This window comes from Haliotis rubra, unplaced genomic scaffold (assembly GCF_003918875.1).
Source record: "Haliotis rubra isolate DU_JTF1 unplaced genomic scaffold, ASM391887v1 Scf199, whole genome shotgun sequence".
NCBI classification, from domain to species: Eukaryota; Metazoa; Mollusca; class Gastropoda; order Lepetellida; family Haliotidae; genus Haliotis; species Haliotis rubra.
In genome coordinates this window covers 1,018,024-1,038,503 of record NW_025765991.1, presented here as the reverse complement: position 1 = coordinate 1,038,503, position 20,480 = coordinate 1,018,024, and the positions used below count along the sequence as shown (strand labels likewise).

Here is a 20,480-nt window from a genome sequence, read left to right as displayed (position 1 = left end):
TTGCCATGTGCGTAGTCAGACGTCCTGTCAAGCAGCTTTGTGATGCCAATGCAATATATTTCATTATATCTAAGTCAATAAGAAATCTGAGCTGTCAATATTAATTTCTTTGCACCCATTAAGTAGCATACACCAATCATTTAAGAAGTAAACTAAACAGAAGGGCAAAAGAAAGCATACAAGCAAGTTTGATGGTGGCGGAAATGACACAAGCAGGAATGGTCCTTCGATGGAGATGTAATTGAAACGAATCAACGCTAGGTTATGATGTTACGTTTGTTCAGTGTCCGCCCCTGTGTTCACCCTAGTAACGGGTTGACAACACTCTGATGATGTTTTGGTCAACTCCAGTGTTAAGGTGTATACTTTATGTTGCCCGACAGGTAAGCTAGTGATATTTGGAGGTGTCGAAAAGCAACATTCTTACTACCACGTGTGAAAACACAAAGGTATTTGTGAAAGGTATTTTCCTGTCTTTTTCTCGCATCCTCTTAAATTGAAAGTTTACTTAATAATTAGACTGACTTAAACAGAGGACGGTGATGACTTCCACATGAATGATCTTGGCTGGAAATGCCTTAAAATTTTAAAGCAATAACAGTCTGAGTCCAGGAGCTTCCCCACCGGTAATCGTATATCAAAGAATGTTCACCTGACGTTTTGTCTACAGAATAAGCGTTACAAATAAGACTAACAGCCCAAAGTACAGATTAGCTATCAGAGTCAAGGTTACACACTATTCAACTGAAACGTAAACCAGTGTAAATGACACTTGCATGCGTGTGATTAATTTTAGTAACTTATACCCTCGAGACGCTTTGTTCCACAGATCAGGTCTGAATAGCATTGTTCCAATGTGGTGAAGCTCTATAACCTCTACCATGGTTGTCTTGTTTCCAACCATAGAGGATTGGACAACACAAATAACGCTACATGTTAAATGACAGGTCATTAATTTAATGCTATTTCTCCGTGTGCCTGTCAAGAAACAAGCTGCTAACACCACAGGTTGGACATGAAACAATACATCTAAATAACTACATGGGTCATATGTGAAGTAATTACAGACAATTATCAACAAAAAACGTCACTCACTATGTATTCTATATTAGCAGTTAAATAGTATACAAGTACATTGTCCCAGGTTTCAGTGTTACCCTATGTAATACTGTTTGTCGGGAACGTTTATGACTGAAATAAATAAATATAACAATACGTATTTTAGTAATGCCAATAATGTGATTACAGTGGACCTCAAAGTACCAACGGTCACTGTAGAAAGTATACATCACCAACTGCAATAGAACATATGTCCGCTATCCCTGTGACCATGACGTATGGTCATCATTCGTCATCACATCGAACGGTCTAAAGTAATAGAAGTACTAAAGATTTGACACATTCCTTGAGTCCATTCAGACAGGTGCATAGCACTTAACACATTGATGTCGTCCAGAAAACTGGCCATGATGAATCGTGATGAGTCGAGATAATCCAGGAGAGTTTCGGTGAAAAAGATGATGATGATATATCCATTTTTTCTATTTTCTTTTCCCAAAGATTTCTTCCACGGATAGTTCCCTCTCTCGTTCTGTTGCCTCCTTGGATCGGATGTACCTTGCCTTCTTAGCTTCTTCCCATGTCTTATCAGAGGAGGGCATGGCGTGTATTCTCCTCAGAGAACCATCAGGGTTGTAATGTTCGGGATCCAAGTCCATCGGCTTCTTATGGGCATCCACTGCAGGCCCCCTGGGTCGGGAAGCCCTCCGTGCCACATCCTTGGCTTTCTGGTCCTCTTCCTGTATCTGGACTTTATCCGGCTCATCTGTCTTGACGTCTCGTGACGTCTTATTTGACGTAACTTCTCTCCGTTGCGGATCTTCCGACAGGCGCCTAGAAACGTTAGATTTCACTGACTTCATATCCACAGAAGCAAGCTGAGTAAGATCAAGAGATGCCCTGTGAGATCGACGCCTGCTTCTTATATCTGGTTCAAGAAGGACGCTTTGTAAATCACCTTCGCTGCCACTAATATTCCTCTCTATTGATTTCTCCCTTGGGTCTAAATCATCCAAACTTTCCTGTTCAGCTTGGCAGGGGGGGTCCGTCGTGTTGTGGCCTTCTTTCAGGTTTGGGTCAATATTACGAGGTGATCTGACCACACGTTCTGTAATATCCTGCCGGTCGCTCTCCCGAGGTGATAATAATGCCAAACCTGGATAGGCCTCTATCGTCAGCACTGCGCTCACGCGAGGGCTCCCTGAGTGGTCGGCTATTGTGTCACTCGATTCGTACAGGGGGTGCCGCTCGTTTTCAACAGGTACAATGCCTCTAACGTTCCAACTGTCTCTGTCATACGGGGTCACATTTTCATTGGCATATTTCACATTAGCCATCAGGTTCTCTAGCCGACTGTTCCGACCGCGTGGGGTCACGTGACTGTAACCATTTAGCGTCAAATTCCCAACATTCCCTGACGCCGTGGGTAACAGGGGTTTCTTTTTCATTCCATGTCTAATCCTCTCGAGCTCTCTCTCCACCAATCGTTGTTCGTGTTGATAATTCTTCATCCAGTATTTGTGTTCGTCTTTAATGCCACGCCTGCTATCAATCTCTAGGTTCAGTAGTCTCTCTTCTCGTTTGTTCTGAGCTCGGGCTATTTCCGAGTTCCTGTATTGGAATGTCCAGCTTTTCATTTTGACCGTCCGATTTTGTACCCGAAATACTCAGACTGACTTGTTTAACCATCAACTTGTATCCTTTAATTGGCTGCACTTATTATATGTTCATTATTAATTAAAGTTTTCCTGAAAAAGAGAAGAAGAAAGAAATTAATAAAATTTATTCTATTTTATCCCTTATTTTAAACTGAAAGTAATATGTCCCGAAACATGTTCCTGAAAAAAAAGAAAGAAAGAAATTAATAAAATGTATTCTATTTTATCCCATATTTTAAACTGAAAGTAATATGTCCCGAAACATGTTCCTGAAAAAAAAAGATAAAAGAAATTAATAAAATGTATTCAATTTTATCCCTTATTTTAAACTGAAAGTAATATGTCCCGAAACATTCATATCTAAATCTGGATTTATGAGTCTTGCGCTGTGTGAAATATACATTCCTGTCTCGGCTGATAGCGTGCAGGTGTTTCTTAGCAAAATAAACACAAACGTAAACAACAGATTACTTCAAGGGGTAAACCCGTATGGAAAAGGTATGTTGGTGTTTCTGTTAATATTTACACAGCCATTAGTGTGTGGAGCGGGACGTACACAGAGGTAGGCTCTACTTCAGAGTAATGCAGTTTAAATGGAATTCCTAGTTCCGTGACTACACCGTGCATGATGGTTATGTCATACTTTCTACTACTACTTATCACTGGTTTATTGGGCTGCTTTTTCAACGTCATGGACCAGGCTAGCTATTCTTGAAACGTTCGTAGCCCTACGAACTTCTTAAGCCCATTCTTAACACATTGGCTACGATCAAAGTTAAGAATACGTAATGCTGTCCAGATCATACAGCAATGTGATTTACATAATGAACCGATCCCCGACCGCCTCCGTGGTGTAGTGGTTAGAGCGTCCGCCCGGAGAGCGGAAGGTCGCGGGTTCGATCCCCGACCGCGTCATACCAAAAGACGTTAAAATATGGTACTTGTTGGTCCCTGCCTGGCGCTCGGCATTAATGGGTACAACAAGGACTGGTCGGCTCGCAGTCAGTATAATGTGTCTGAGTGGGGTATTCATGCTTCACTGCGGCATGGTATCTCAGTGAGCTAGCACTATAAAACCGGCTTAAGTCTGGGCTAGTACAAGCAGCCGCACATACACATACACACGCATGCACGTCGTCATATGAGCGAAATATTCTCAAGCACGACGTTAAACCCAATTTCACCTCACCTCACATAATGAACATCGATCAATGTAATTTAAATGCGACAATATGCGATCAGGCTAGTCACGTTTGACGACCTGATTCACTAGTTCTGCTCCTCTGACTAGGGTAGGTATCAGTGGAGCTATATTCTTACCCAGATTGCCCACATGTCTCGGGATGACTAGAGGAAGAGAATGTGATCGTTACCCATGCAGGTAAACATGACCTTGGATAGAGTTTGTTCGGGTCAGACTTAGTGTGGAGGTCACAAAGAGAATGCATTCATACAAAGAAATGTGGATGCAGAAAGATTCATTACCTAAGTCATAAATTGTCACCAACTGTCACACTGTGACAATGTATACGTATAGATCGGTCATATAGCATTTGTACGTAAATAGCCTCACATTGTGAGTACCTGGATTTCTGTGCCTGTAACGTCTTTAGTTTCTGAGAGAGAGTGAGTGGGACACTGGGTTTGTGTGTGAGTTGGTGAGTGAGTGAGAGGTTGGATGAGTGAGTGAGCGAGTGAGTTGGTGGGTGTGTTGGAGAGTGAGTGAGTGGATAACAGCAGTCTAGACATATAATTATGGGCAATGAGCGTCCACTGTACTCATGTTAAGAATCGCGCGTGACTCTCGACGGTTTTCCACCCGGTGCTTGAAATACACGCATTGAGACAACGTTACTCCAGTCCAAACCTTGCTCGTTAACTGACACAATCTGATATACGTTCACACCCAGCTCTCATGGCGTGAAAATCCAGAGCTTGTTCCATACAATAAATCTACACCCAAGTATCAATGACACAAGAGCCCCTTTAAGGGCACAGAATAACGGACAAAAATATCCAGTTTTATCGCTAAACTGGAAGGGTTTGCTTCAGCAGAACTCCGCCTTGGTCATATCAAAGCAACAGCATCAATAGCCTGCCACTGTGTCCATACCGCTTCATGGTTCGGGATATATTCATTCCAAATCAGCCATATATTCTTCCAAGTATAGAATAAGCAATGTTTACAGAACCAACCAACCATCCCATACCCCGCTTCTGTCTAATCATGAAAGAGACAGGTTTCTATGTCGCTTGTTTCGACACCGCTATACAAGGTATAAATATGTATATAGATATACACAGAGATATGGTTCCCCGTAACGATTTAGATATTGTGGTGGCTAGTTCTACAACGTATAGTTCATAGAACCCGGGACCTCACTTGGAACACGGTCTGGCCTATGCATAAAAATATACCAATGGGTTTGATTACATATACACAACACATAATAATATTGATCTCAACACAAGCGGCTGTGTGGCAATATTTTCTGCATATTTATTTACTCTTAACATTGGCTTCGTGTGCGGGAACATTGTAAGACGGACTGTGAGGTAACAACACCCACTTTCAATTTCGGGGGAATTTGTAAGTGTAATTTAATCAAAATTAAAATCACATCTGATGGTTCATTTGGTACCTGTGACACATACCATCTTAAAGAATATCATTATGGTACAGGGTCAAAAGTCAACTTGTCTACAGACAACTGAAAACAAATTCTGCAATTTTTATGTTTCTTTATTTAAATCTTGTCGACATAAATTTATATACCTGTAAATAACTACGTGTGTTCAATTTGAATTTAAGTTAAAGTACAGTATTGTGTCTACATCGTGAAAACAAAATATCACATTTGTATTCAGTACTCGATAGCGGGTTACTGTGTACGTGTTTTATGTGAAGCGGCATCGCTGTAGGTCGTGCACACAAGACCAGGCTGCTATATCCTTGACGCTAGTCGGTTCCTACTCGGCACATGTCGTCCAATAACAATGAGGCGGTGAGCCGTTTTATGTGATCTTAATGAGATCGATAAACACTATATCTGCCTGTGGTTATTTACGTGGCCCTGAATTGGAAATAAATCAACATCTTCTCAGCTGTACGAGATCTCCACGAGAATACCTTGAGACTCGCATTAGGATTATTTGAAATGTCACAAGTGTCTCACCATTGTTGTTTTATTTAACGATGAAAGTTTACATCCCTTTTAAACCTTGGCGTTGTCATCTTTTGAAACTCGTGTTTTTATATTTAATATGAAAAGTCTCTACATCGGGAACATTTCTAACATATTGTTGTTGTGACTTCAGCATCACTGTCTATATATCTGTAGCATCCTGTTTGCGCGTATCGTCATCTATCGATATTCATTTTGCTTATCAAATTTGTGATAAGATGTCAATTGTGTTTCAACTGATCACTGAACAATGCTGAGGAATTTTACGTGCGCTTCAAAGTAATCATCATCAAGTAGCCTCCCTTTGCTCGTTGGTTTAAAAACGCGAGACCGTGAAACACGTGTTCACTCCACGTTGCCGCTCGAAAAGATCCAATAACAGGACAGACACACAATCGTCTGCATATTTAAACAAACATATTTTGATGAATACATTCATGATAAGATATCACCAGGATCCTTGCTCCCCAAATGTACATATGAAAGCAGTGTAACAAACTGTGTCGACACAGTGCAGGTCGCTGATCATGACGAAGGCTCAGGGTGCCTGACAGCACCGCGAGGGACGTGTGTCCGTGTTGGATCTGTCAGCACTAGAGATCCTGGACCACAGGTTTCGCGATAGTCTGTAGATACACCTATATACATGTACATTCAGACGAAATGAAGCTAAAGCTAAAAAGTAGTGTGACATCTGTACCCCGGACGGAGACGTTTCGTAATATCGTCCGTATTGAAGGGGTACTTTCTCTCTTTGTATGTGTTTCGTCATCTGATCAAATACACTCGCGGAACAACATATCTGGTGATGATCTACACACTGCTCGAAGTTGAGGCAGAAAGGTTTTGCAACGATTGTGAGTATGACGAAAACGTGTACTCACCAATTCCAGTATGGGGCCAAACTACATTTTCGGAGTATTTCGGGCGGTGGGGTAGACTACTGGTCAAAGCGTTCATCGTCACGGCGAAGACCCAGGTTCGATTCCACACATGGATACAATGTCTGAAACCCATTTCTGATGTCCCCCGCCGTGATATTGCTGGAATATTGCTAAAAGCGGCGTAAAACTAAACTCACTCACTCAGTGGTGTCTTTGCCATGACCCCAGTCAGATACGGCAAACACCGTCCTGTCAGCGGGGTACCGGCATCTCACAAACTAGGACTATCGTCTAAAACACAAGACAGTGAATGGGACATATTATGCAGTTTGTTTGAGACACTTATAGGATGAGATTAAGACTGAGGTGATTGGGAGGTTCGCAAGATGTCTGCTCTTCAAACAGGACACTGAGCACATCCGCAAATCTGCTAGCTCTGACCCGTGAAGATCCTTGGTCTTCCCTCCCATGTTTGTCTACCCGTGAAGATCTGTTGATCTTCCGCACCCATGTTTGTCTACCCGTGAAGATCCTGGATTAGAATTGGTCTTCCGCAACCCATGTTTGTCTACCCGTGAAGATCCTGGATTAGAATTGGTCTTCCGCAACCCATGTTTGTCTACCCGTGAAGATCCTGGATTAGAATTGGTCTTCCGCAACCCATGTTTGTCTACCCGTGAAGATCCGGGATTAGAATTGGTCTTCCTCAACCTATGTTTGTCTACCCGTGAAGATCCGGGATTAGAATTGGTCTTCCTCAACCATGTTTGTCTACCCGTGAAGATCCTGGATTAGAATTGGTCTTCCTCAACCCATGTTTGTCTACCCGTGAAGATCCTGGATTAGAATTGGTCTTCCTCAACCCATGTTTGTCTACCCGTGAAGATCCTAGATTAGAATTGGTCTTCCTCAACCCATGTTTGTCTACCCGTGAAGATCCGGGATTAGAATTGGTCTTCCTAAACCCATGTTTGTCTACCCGTGAAGATCCTAGATTAGAATTGGTCTTCCTCAACCCATGTTTGTCTACCCGTGAAGATCCTAGATTAGAATTGGTCTTCCTCAACCCATGTTTGTCTACCCGTGAAGATCCGGGATTAGAATTGGTCTTCCTCAACCCATGTTTGTCTACCCGTGAAGATCCTAGATTAGAATTGGTCTTCCTCAACCCATGTTTGTCTACCCGTGAAGATCCTAGATTAGAATTGGTCTTCCTCAACCCATGTTTGTCTACCCGTGAAGATCCGGGATTAGAATTGGTCTTCTCAACCCATGTTTGTCTACCCGTGAAGATCCTAGATTAGAATTGGTCTTCCTCAACCCATGTTTGTCTACCCGTGAAGATCCTAGATTAGAATTGGTCTTCCTCAACCCATGTTTGTCTACCCGTGAAGATCCGGGATTAGAATTGGTCTTCCTCAACCCATGCTTGTCTACCCGTGAAGATCCTAGATTAGAATTGGTCTTCCTCAACCCATGCTTGTCTACCCGTGAAGATCCGGGATTAGAATTGGTCTTCCTCAACCATGTTTGTCTACCCGTGAAGATCCGGGATTAGGGTTGGTCTTCAGTAACCCATGCTTGTCTACCCGTGAAGATCCGGGATTAGAATTTGTCTTCCTCAACCCATGTTTGTCTACCCGTGAAGATCCGGGATTAGAATTGGTCTTCAGTAACTCCATGCTTGTCTACCCGTGAAGATCCGGGATTAATATTGGTCTTCAGTAACCCATGTGTCTACCCGTGAAGATCCGGGATTAGAATTGGTCTTCCTCAACCCATGTTTGTCTACCCGTGAAGATCCTGGATTAGAATTGGTCTTCCTCAACCCATGTTTGTCTACCCGTGAAGATCCGGGATTAGAATTGGTCTTCCTCAACCCATGTTTGTCTACCCGTGAAGATCCTGGATTAGAATTGGTCTTCCGTCAACCCATGTTTGTCTACCCGTGAAGATCCTGGATTAGAATTGGTCTTCCTCAACCCATGTTTGTCTACCCGTGAAGATCCTGGATTAGAATTGGTCTTCCTCAACCCATGTTTGTCTACCCGTGAAGATCCGGGATTAGAATTGGTCTCCCGCAACCCATGTATGTCGCAAGAGGCGACTAACGGGATCGGGTAGTCAGGCTCACTGACGTGGTTGACATATGTCATCGTATCCCAATTGTGTAGATCGATGCTCATGCTGTTGATCGCTGGATTGTTGGTCCAGACTCGAATTTTACAGATAGCTGGAATATACAACAATAAACCAACCAACCAAATCAACTTGTCTGGCTCCGTCAGATCTCCATCTGAACATGAACACATCAATTTTGATTCGAGCGATGACGTCAATTAGACCATAAAGGACAGCTATGGGCATCTCCTGGCGTTCACGCTATATTCACTGGTATGGTATTGGTAAACGGCGCTTGTAACGTTCAAACACATCACCATGGGGGAAACCATTAACCTGATGCACAATGGGGAATCGAACCATTAAACATGATGCACAATGGGGAATCGGCAATATTTCCCATATCGTGACGAGAACAATTAATTGGTACACATTCGGCGTGACGAAGTATAACAACACGACATTTGTTCTGTTGCTCCTGCTCGGTACCGTATCGCGAAGTGTAAGCAGTCTGCTCATGTCATGAAACTAAGACACATCTTTCACGACAGAAAAAAACTCTAGCGACACAATAACAAGCGAAACAAGACCGGTATGTCTACATACATACATCGTGAATTTTAACTGTACCGATGCTAAAAAAACTGGAACTAAGATCCTTTCTAATTCTGCATGCCATTGGGAATTTGAGAAAGATGATAAACTGTCACTTAATTGACCCTTAAGTAGTCTACTCATTTAAGAGGTTTGCTGTATTTAAAAGGTACTTTGATTCTATTCAAAGCGTACTTGGTCCCTTAACGTATGGGTGCAAGCGATTTTTGTTTAAAACGTACTTTCGCTCTATGCAAGGGGTTGAGCAAACGGTATTACGAGTAATGTAATATAGTTTACCTCTCCCCGAAGAGCCCTCGTATTGTAAACAATATGATAGATACAGAAAAATATGCTTTACTACATTACACATGGGGGTCGAGCAAATCTTATTTTAACCATTAGGGCACTCCATTACGTCTGTGTATCACATGTTGAGTGGTTGTTGATATATGAAGCACCGCTGGCGATGTGGGATGTAAATATAGGCACATGTGGAGGCGGGTTTAAGCTGCGTTAACCCCCAGTCCTCCTCCCACCTAATTGTTTAATCTGCCACTTTACGACTTGACGCTACTGGAGTAGACTAGTCTAACTGGTAAACTGGTCGGACTGCTCAAGAGACTTGAAAATGATTTGCAAAACATTTCATAACATTTTAACGCGTTAAAGATATACGTACATGAGGAACAAGTGAAAATATATATCTCACTCCATTTTGTCATATGTGTGATTTTCAATAGAAAACATCTTAAAATAGCAATAGTATATTAATAGAAATTAACTGTATTTGCGTTTAGTCAACACTCAAAGAAAATATCTACATGGTTTAAATTTTCAAAATAATGACTTTATATATGTAAAAGAACCCCACAACACAACCCGTATAATGGGTACCTTCCATAATCTGTTTACCCAGATTTAAAAACCCCATCTCAAGCACGGTAGAGTCATATGGCTGCTAATATATTTTGTATCCCAGGCTTCATGGAACCAATCTATTTTACCCAGAAGTACCTATCCACAGATTACCATTTTCATAAACTGTTGCAGAAAGAAATCATGATAAAATAGGCATAATCAAATTTCACGACAGTTTTCCAAGTTAAATGGTATGTAGAGTATTCAGTATCTCTTGTAGCAACCCACGTCCATCACCCACTCCCTCACTCACTTACTTACAATACACTCTCTGACACAATAACCACTCACCAGACACCTATACTCACACGTCACCCATCCACTCACTCACTTACTGAAAAAACATATAATAACACAATAACCACTCACTCATGCACGTACAACACCCGCTCAGTCACATACAATACTGACTGACTAAAACACTCAGTAACGCAAAATCCACTCATGGATCCACTCACTCACCCACACATCTCCTATTTACACAAGATACCACTGACTCAAACACTCACACAATACCCACTCATCCAATCAAATACTACAACACCCACTTACACAGTGCAATTTTGGGATCGGATGAAGTCATCGTTGTTGTTGGTGTTGGTGATTGTGGTGATGGGTTGACATTATGGGTGGATGTGGTGATGGGTTGAGATTCAGGGTGGATGTGGGTGATGGGTTGAGATTATGGGTGAATAAAGGTGATGGGTTGACATTAAGGGTGGGTGTGGGTGATTGGTTGACAATATGGGTGGATGTGTGAGATGGGTAGACAATATGGATGGATGTGGGTGGTGGGTTGATATTAAGGTGGATGTGGGTGATGGGTTGACATTAAGGGTGGGTGTGGGTGGTGGGTTGACAATATGGGTGGATGTGTGTGATGGGTAGACAATATGGGTGGATGTGGGTGGTTGGTTGACACTAAGTGTGGATGTGGGTGATGGGTTGAAAATATGGGTTGATGTGGGTGATGGGTAGACAATATTGGTGGATGTGGGTGATGGGTTGACATTAAGGGTGGGTGTGGGTGGTGGGTTGACAATATGGGTGGATGTGGGTGATGGGTTGACAATATGGGTGGATGTGTGTGATGGGTTGACATTATGGGTGGATGTGGGTAGTGGGTTGACATTATGGGTGGATGTGGGTAGTGGGTTGACAATATGGGTGGATGTGTGTGATGGGTTGACAATATTGGTGGATGTGCGTGACGGATTGACATTAAGTGTAGATGTGGGTGATGAGTTGACATTAAGTGTAGATGTAGGTGGTGGGTTGACAATATAGGTGGATGTGGGTGATGGGTTGACACTAAGTGTGGATGTGGGTAGTGGGTTGGCATTATGGGTGGATGTGTGTGACGGGTTGACATTATGTGGTAGATGGGGTGATGGGTTGACATTAAGGGTGGATGTGGGTGATGGGTTGACAAAATGGGTGATGGGTTGACAATATGGGTGGATGTGGATGATGGGTTGACAATATGGGTGGATGTGGGTGACGGATTGACATTAAGTGTAGATGTAGGTGATGAGTTGACATTAAGTGTAGATGGGGTGATGGGTTGACATTAAGTGTAGATGTGGGTGATGGGTTGACAATATGGGTGGATGTGGATAATGGGTTGACAATGTGGGTGGACGTGTGTGATGGGTTGACAATGTGGGTGGATGTGGGTGATGGGTTGACAATGTGGGTGGATGTGGGTGATGGGTTGACATTAAGTGTAGATGTGGGTGATGGGTTGACAATATGGGTGGATGTGGGTGATGGGTTGACAATGAGGGTGGATGTGGGTAATGGGTTGACAATATGGGTGGATGTGGGTGATGGGTTGACAATGTGGGTGGATGTGGGTGATGGGTTGACAATATGGGTGGATGTGGATGATGGATTGACAATATGGGTGGATGTGTGTGATGGGTTGACATTAAGTGTAGATGTGGCTGATGGGTTGACATTAAGTGTAGATGTGGGTGATGGATTGACAATATGAGGTTAGATGTGGGTGACGGGTTGACATTATGTGGTACATGTGGGTGACATTAGGTGTGGATGTCGGTGATGGGTTGACATTATTGGTTAATGTGGGTGATGGGTTGACAGTATGGGTGGATGTGGGTGATGGGTTGACACTAAGTGTGGATGTGGGTGTTGGTTGACATTAAGGGTGGATGTGGGTGGTGGGTTGACAATATTGGTGGATGTGGGTGATGGGTTGACAATGAGGGTGGATGTGGGTGATGGGTAGACAATATGGGTGGATGTGGGTGATTGGTACACAATATGGGTGGATGTGGGTGATGGGTTGAATTTAAGGGTGGATGTGGGTGGTGAGTTGACAATGTGGGTGTATGTGAGTGATGGGTTGACATTATAGGTGGATGTTGGTGATGGGTTGACATTAAGGGTGAATTTGGGTGATGGGGTGAAATAAAGGGTGGATGTGGGGGATGGGTTGACATTAAGTGTAGATGTGGGTGATGGGTTGACATAAGGGTGGATGTGGGTGACGGGTTGATATTAAGTTGGTGATGGGTTGACATTAAGTGTAGATGTGGGTGACTGGTTGAGATTAAGTGTAGATGTGGGTGACTGGTTGATATTAAGGGTGGATGTGGGTGACGGGTTGACATTAAGTGTAGATGCGAGTGAAGGGTTGACATTTAGTGTAGATGTGGGTGATGGGTTGACATTAAGAGTGGATGTGGGTGACGGGTTGACATTAAGTGTAGATGTTGGTGACGTGTTGACATTAAGTGTAGATGTGGGTGACGGGTTGACATTAAGAGTAGATGTGGGTGACATGTTGACATAAGGGTGGATGTGGGTGAAGGGTTGAAATTAAGTGTAGATGTCGGTGACGGGTTGACATTAAGTGTAGATGAGGATGACGGGTTGACATTCAGGGTAGATGTAGGTGACGTGTTGACATTAAGGGTGGATGTGGGTAACGGGTTGACATTAAGTGGGTGACGGGTTGACATTAAGTGTAGATGAGGATGATGGGTTGAAATTTAGGGTAGATGTAGGTGACGGGTTGACATTAAGGGTGGATGTGGGTAACGGGTTGACATTAAGTGGGTGATGGGTTGACATTCAGGGTGGATGTGGATGACAGTTTGACATAATGTGTAGATGTGGGCGAAGGGTTGACATTAAGTGTAGATGTGGGTGAAGGGTTGACATTAAGGGTAGATGTAGGTGACGAGTTGACATTAAGGGTGGATGTGGGTAACGGGTTGACATTATGTGAGTGATGGGTTGACACAATGGGTGGATGTGGGTGGCGGGTTGACATTAAGTGTAGATGCGGGTGAAGGGCTGACATTAAGGGTGGATGTGGGTGACGGATTGACACTATGTTCAGATGCGGGTGAAGGGTTGACATTATGTGTAGATGTGGGTGATGGGTTGACATTAAGGGTGGATGTGGGTGATGGGTTGACAGTATGGGTGGATGTGTGTGATGGGTCGACATTATTGGTGGATGTGTAAATAGATTGACATCATGGATGGATGTGGGTGATGGGTTGACATTAAGGGTGCATGTGGGTAATGGGTTGACATTTTGAGTGGTTGTTGGTGATGGGTTGACATTAAGGGTGGATGTGGGAACATGATGAGAGGCAGGACTCAAGATAAAAGTTTATTTAACATTTTGGAACTATGATTTCATTTACTTATAAAGATCGTGTAAAGAAGATTCCACATATACACAAATATCACGATTTAAATATGATTCAAATACGTATATTTAAAGTTTAATAGATATGTTTTTGTTTTTTTTATGTACGACGTAGACTAGCCCCGACAGAGGAACTTAGACCGTCCGTGATACACAGACACGGATAGTCCCAATTGCAAGAGTCAGCGTATGAAGAAATCGACGAGTAAAACAAAAACTCAAGTCAAATGTTTGTACAAACAAACTGTTATAAGTTGAACATACCTGTACGTGGGTGTCTTCCTATCCGGGGTATTCACGTCTCCCCACACTCACGTCGGATTCCAACCTGACTGAGTATTGAATTTGTTCACTCGAGCCCTACATACCACCCTGTTGTAAGAGCGTTGTAACAGCGTGTGAATCGAAGTATTGTGGGATAGTATTTGACTTCCTAATCAAACGCCTTTCAGTTCAACTTATGTACAGGTGTTCCTATACTCTGGAACAATTGTTCCTATACTCGGGAACAACTATCTATCTATCCAGTTCCTTGTCAAATAGTACAGAGGTGAGGTTACGTAACAACACACACCGTAATAGACGTACGTGTTTGCTGTACAGGGCAGGTGCTTTTGTCCTCTATTTACAATCGATATAAACGTGAGAAATGGCTGGCCTGGTGGTAGTCATATATCCGGATATTTCACTGAATATATTTACATTCTATTACAGATACCTAATAAAAATCAAATATTGTATGTCAATTTAACGAAGCAATATCAAGGCGTGACTGTTACCTCTTTCAGAAGAACGAACAGCTATCTATATATTTCATATAAATGATGAACACATGATCTGAGTCAAGCGTGAATATATTGTCATTTCCAATACTTTCACACTACATTATATGATGCTATATAAACTTTAAGCTATAAACCTCATGCTATTCATATCGAAAGTACAGCATGATAGTCTTCATATGGAATGTACAGCATGATGGAACGCCATGTTCTCATGTGAGTAAAAAAACAACATGTTTGCCGTATGTACGTCAAGACAGCAGAATAAGATTGTACGTCAAGACAGCTGTATGAGACGTACGTCAGGACAGCCGTATGAGACGTACGTCAAGAAAGCAGTATGAGATGTACGTCCGGACAGCTGTATGAGACGTACGCCAGGACAGCTCTATGAGATGAACGTCAGGACAGCCATATGAGATGTACGTCAGGACAGCTGTATGAGATGTACGCCAGGACAGCTGTATGAGATGTACGTCAGGACAGCCGTATGAGATGTACGTCAGGGCAGCTGTATGAGATGTACGTCAGAACAGCCATATGAGATGTACGTCAGGACAGCTGTATGAGACGTACGTCAGGACAGCAGTATGAGACGTACGTCAGGACAGCCATATGAGATGTACGTCAGGACAGCCGTATGAGACGTACGTCAGGACAGCCGTAGGAGATGTACGTCAGGACAGCCGTATGAGACGTACGTCAGGACAGCCGTATGAGACGTACGTCAAGACAGCCGTATGAGACGTACGTCAGGACAGCCGTATGAGACGTACGTCAGCACAGCCGTATGAGACGTACGTCAGGACATCCGTATGAGACGTACGTCAGGACAGCCGTATGAGATGTACGTCAAGACAGCCGTATGAGACGTACGTCAGGACAGCTGTATGAGACGTACGTCAGGACAGCTGTATGAGATGTACGTCAGAACAGCTGTATGAGATGTACGCCAGGACAGCTGTATGAGATGTACGTCCGGACAGCCATAGGAGATGTACGTCAGGACAGCCATATAAGATGCATGTGAAGGCAGCCCTTTGAGGTGTACGACAGCCGTACTGGACGTACGTCAAGACAGCCGAATGGCATGCTGTCAAGTGAATTCCATGTCCATCACAAGATTTGGACAACAATCGCCATGCTTCCCACCTCTCAGGCTCACTGACTAGCAACACTCACAAATGTACACTCTCATTTACACAGCCACTGAATGACTCCGTGGACAAAGCACACTCTTACTTTTGAAGAAATCATTCAAAGCACACGGGGTGTAGTCGTTATTTGTAAATCGTGAATCGGCACCTTCTGTCCAAACCATTGACGAACGTCAATAATAGGGGACTTACTTGAAGAGATCTCTGTATGTGTCGATAAATGATATGCATTAATCCCCTCTGATCCGATATACAGTTCAATAGATTACCTTCCGATTGCAATGAGTGAAAGGCTCCGTCCGGTGACAGTATTTGTGATAACATGTTTGTGTTGTGTCGTGCCACATTTCAAAGGATTGGATCTTAATGGACAGTATGAATGCCAGCCTATCACCATATTCAAACATATTGAGTCATACGAGATTAATGCATGTTTACACGTACTAAAATAAATTAAAACTTTGATTTCAAAGCTTTATGGTCAAAGAAAAGAATATGTTAAACGTGGCCGCCATTAGCTTAACATTATATTTGCGGTACATCAACAAATGGTCACAAATATATATGTGAGATGTCATGTACTTAATTATTTTTATAACTGAATGGACATACACCCGTTGGCATATTGAAAAAAGAAAACATTTACATTAAGCTATTCATATAGTGAATTTAAATATACTCGACGTCTAACATATAACAAATATAGTGCAGAGAGGCCAGCGATCTTAATCGGAGAGTATCATCACATCCTGGCTCCCACGGGTACACACTTTCTATGGACAAAGAGAGAGAGAGAGAGAGAGAGAGAGAGAGAGAGAGAGAGAGAGAGAGAGAGAGAGAGAGAGAGAGAGAGAGAGAGAGAGAGAGAGAGAGAGAGAGAGAGAGAGAGAGAGAGAGAGAGAGAGAGAGAGAGAGAGAGAGAGAGAGAGAGAGAGATGGACAAAGATATCCCTGTCCATATATAAGCAATATTTTGCTTGCAAATCAATCCAGATTTCATTTATGTACCAAGCCGAAGAAAGAACTTTGGAGAAGACGTATGCAAATCGAGGTCTAAAATTTATTTGAAATAAATGAAAAAATACCATAGACTTGTTTATCTGTGTTATCACATAGGACAACCCTGGAATTGAGGTCACATAAGGGTCCATTATAACACAAGACAAACATGAACGTGGGGCTACCTGTTTATCTGTAGTTTTTAAACACAGGGGAAACATGGACTTTAGGTAAGTTGTTATCTGTATTATGACACATGACAATCGTGGACTTGATGGTCACAAACATAATATTTCATCTATTTACAACCGATAGTTCAGTACTAGTTCAAATTTACTTTTAAACCAAATTCATCAAAGAAATCAGATAGAATATCTAATTCATTTTATAAATCTTTGCACACATTTGCTAGTAATACAATGTCATCAGCAAGATAAGTACAATTTCACTATATCTGACATGAGTTGTATCCCATAACAGTTTGAGAATTCAGTACTACAGTCCGTTTGATTTCATTTGAGACCGATGAATTGCTCACTCACACAAAATTTTGCACAGTCACATGAAATCGACAGACCAACTTCTAATGATTTGTCTCATAATTTGGACACCCGAATAAAAAAGTTGTTTAACAAACGATCATTATTTCATGTGTCACTTTTCGCTATTTCTTACGAGGGAGGACCACTTGCTGGTAGATCATCAGAGTTCGTATGTCGATTTCCTGTGAAATTTGTTGGGTTTTTTTTTGCGATTATTAGATTTTGTGTTAGTGAGAAATTCATCGGTCTCAAATGAAATCAAAGGGACTGTAGTTGCTAACTCGTTTATATAAATACAGAACAACAATGGACTCATGATACATCGTTGTCTGAAACCCATAGGCCATTCAAAGGAGTCAAAATACAAGTGCTATTTTCTAACATAGGCATTGACATTTCAATACAGACTTTGAATGATTTGGGCAATTTTGGACCTTTCACCTGAGATACAACAAGAGTCAAATATGTTATTAAATAAATTTAACAGAAATGGTATATGCAAATCAAATGCCATGTATAAATAATTCTGCAATCAACTTATCGTGACCAGCCAATTTATTCCTTTTCATCGAACTGATAGCCTTTCTCGTGTCGCTTTCAGTTATTTCGTTCTTTAAAATCAGATTGGAAACATCATCTGTTTCTTCACTTTGAATCGTCTCAGATTGTTGGCTTTCACAGTCGTAATTCCCATAAAACAACTTTTAAATGTAACCTTTCCATGTCTCTAAATCAATATTACTTACTCTTGTACTACGTTGTCTGGCGTTCAAAATCTTACTTACTGTTCAAAATAGGTTTGTGTCGTTTATGGACGGTATTAAGTTTCCCATATATCTTTCCTGACTTTGACGTTGTTTTTGTTTACAATTTTTCCTGAGAGTGTCCTGAATTTTCAACATAACTATGCTGGTCACTATCGTCGTTTGAGGTGACTTGTTTATCTGTATTGAAACACAGCACAGACATGGGCTTGGGGTCACTTATTCTGACTGTGTTATAACACAGGGCAAATATGGACTTGAGGTCCCTTGACAGTCTGTATTATAACACAGGACAAACGTGAACTTGAGGTCTCTTCTATAACACTTGAATATATTGAATTTGTCTTTGATTAACGGTTATATTTTGCTTTGTTCTAACCAGATAACATTGTTATAACAAAACAAATATGGGATGTTTCATATATCTGCGGCCTACGTGGAAGCAAGATATCTTGTTATAACAGAAAACAGAGGTGTTATATTCCCAGTATGAAGAGTGAGTGAGTGAGTTTAGTTTTACGCCGCACTCAGCTATATTTCAGCTATATGGCGGCGGTCTGTAAATAATCGAGTCTGGACCAGACAATCCAGTGATTAACAGCATGAGCATCGATCTGCACAATTGGGAACCGATGACATGTGTCAACCAAGTCAGCGAGCCTGACCACCCGATCCCGTTAGTCGCCTTTTACGACAAGCATAGTCGCCTTTTATGACAAGAATGGGTTGCTGAAGACCAATTCTACCCCGGATCTTCACGGGTCCCAGTATGAAGAACATGCATGAACGTTTGTATTTCAATTATATTATTCGATAAAACGTGTTATAGCACAGAGTGGAAACGTCGATTCTGAATTTGTTGGTTGTCTTGCATGTCAGATATAAAAGGTTAGGTGACACAACCGTTCACAGCGTTTGATTATCTAGCCTAAACCTCAATGACATTAAAAAACATTGAATATTTGTATCTACTCGTTACATGGACAGCTACAACCGTGGTATACTCACCATGCCACTCATCAATACCAGCATGTAGTACACGTGTAGCCCTCACTCTGTTCACTGTCTACTGACAAGAGGTGTGGGATATGTACCTTGTAGTTATATGGTGTTCAGTTGTCAATATAACGAAACGCACGGTTCACTGCTCTTAACGCACCGGAAAGTCACATTTAAAGACTCAAGGTGAACTACTCTGTAACGTTACGCTTATAACCCTCACAGCAAATGTGTTGTGGAATATTCAGTTTAAGCTTGATCACGATCGCATAACGACATCTGCCATTTAATGGGCGTTTTACGACATATCGTACGTATTCCATTGTTCGGGTGAATCGACACCACTGTCATCCAACTGCCTTCTGAAGTGGGTAGCTAGTGTACACAAGGTATAAACAAATGACCCCCCGGAATCGGAGCAGGACTATTATCCTATTAAAGTGTCCTGCCGGAATGCTGGTATACAACAGAGACTGGCTCGGCCTGGAAAAGTCATGAAAGGATTAAACTGTCAGTCGCAAGGTCAAATATATAATGCTGTCCTCCAAATATGTATCTGTGTAAACAACTTTACAGTACACGCTTCAGTGCATAGCTGTCAACAACATATTTATCACTGTACATGCCTACGTGCAGATCTGTAAACAACACATTATACATGTCAATGCGCCAATGTACATTACATATCTAAATGAATAACAGCATCATGCTACGGAATCTGGAAACAAAATCACAAACCCCTTTCCATAATTAACATCAGACTTGTTTGTCATATTCGGTGTATACCATGACGATGTATTCACTGTGCAGTAGGGATGATACCCTAGGAGAGCGTATCCAGCCTCACTGATGGCCCCGTTCCAAACACATGCACTAACTACTGACTAAGTTTGGTTTTACGCCGCTTTTAGCAATATTCCAGTAACATCACGGCGGGGGACACAAGAAATGGGCTTCACACATTGTACCCATGTCGGGATTCGAACCCGGGTCTTCGGCGTGACGAGCCAACGCTTTAACCACTAGGCTACCCCACCGCCCCCCAAACACATGCAAGGGCAAGGCGGTTGTTCACCTGAACAAATAATGGATCTTATTACTCCCCCGAGTAATAAATAGAGGATACT

General features: G+C 42.2%; 1 protein-coding gene across 2 annotated transcripts; it reads right to left on the bottom strand.

The window, feature by feature from the left end:
* Positions 1 to 941: 941 nt before the first annotated feature.
* Positions 942 to 19,602, bottom strand: LOC124275151. 2 transcript variants are annotated; one of them, XM_046710645.1, is made up of 2 exons: positions 19,363 to 19,602; positions 942 to 2,807 (listed from the first exon to the last, which is right to left on the bottom strand). In XM_046710645.1, the coding sequence occupies exon 2, from the start codon at positions 2,694 to 2,696 to the stop codon at positions 1,542 to 1,544; it is 1,155 nt and encodes a 384-aa protein (XP_046566601.1). In that variant the 5' UTR covers positions 2,697 to 2,807; positions 19,363 to 19,602; the 3' UTR covers positions 942 to 1,541. The 2 variants fall into 2 exon arrangements, with proteins under 2 accessions (XP_046566601.1, XP_046566602.1); XM_046710646.1 differs by lacking the exon at positions 19,363 to 19,602 and adding an exon at positions 14,375 to 14,659.
* Positions 19,603 to 20,480: the final 878 nt, after the last annotated feature.

What these genes read in the sequence shown, in the direction of transcription:
- LOC124275151 (XM_046710645.1), bottom strand. Translation starts at nt 2,696, where the DNA reads ATGAAAAGCTGGACATTCCAATACAGGAACTCGGAAATAGCCCGAGCT.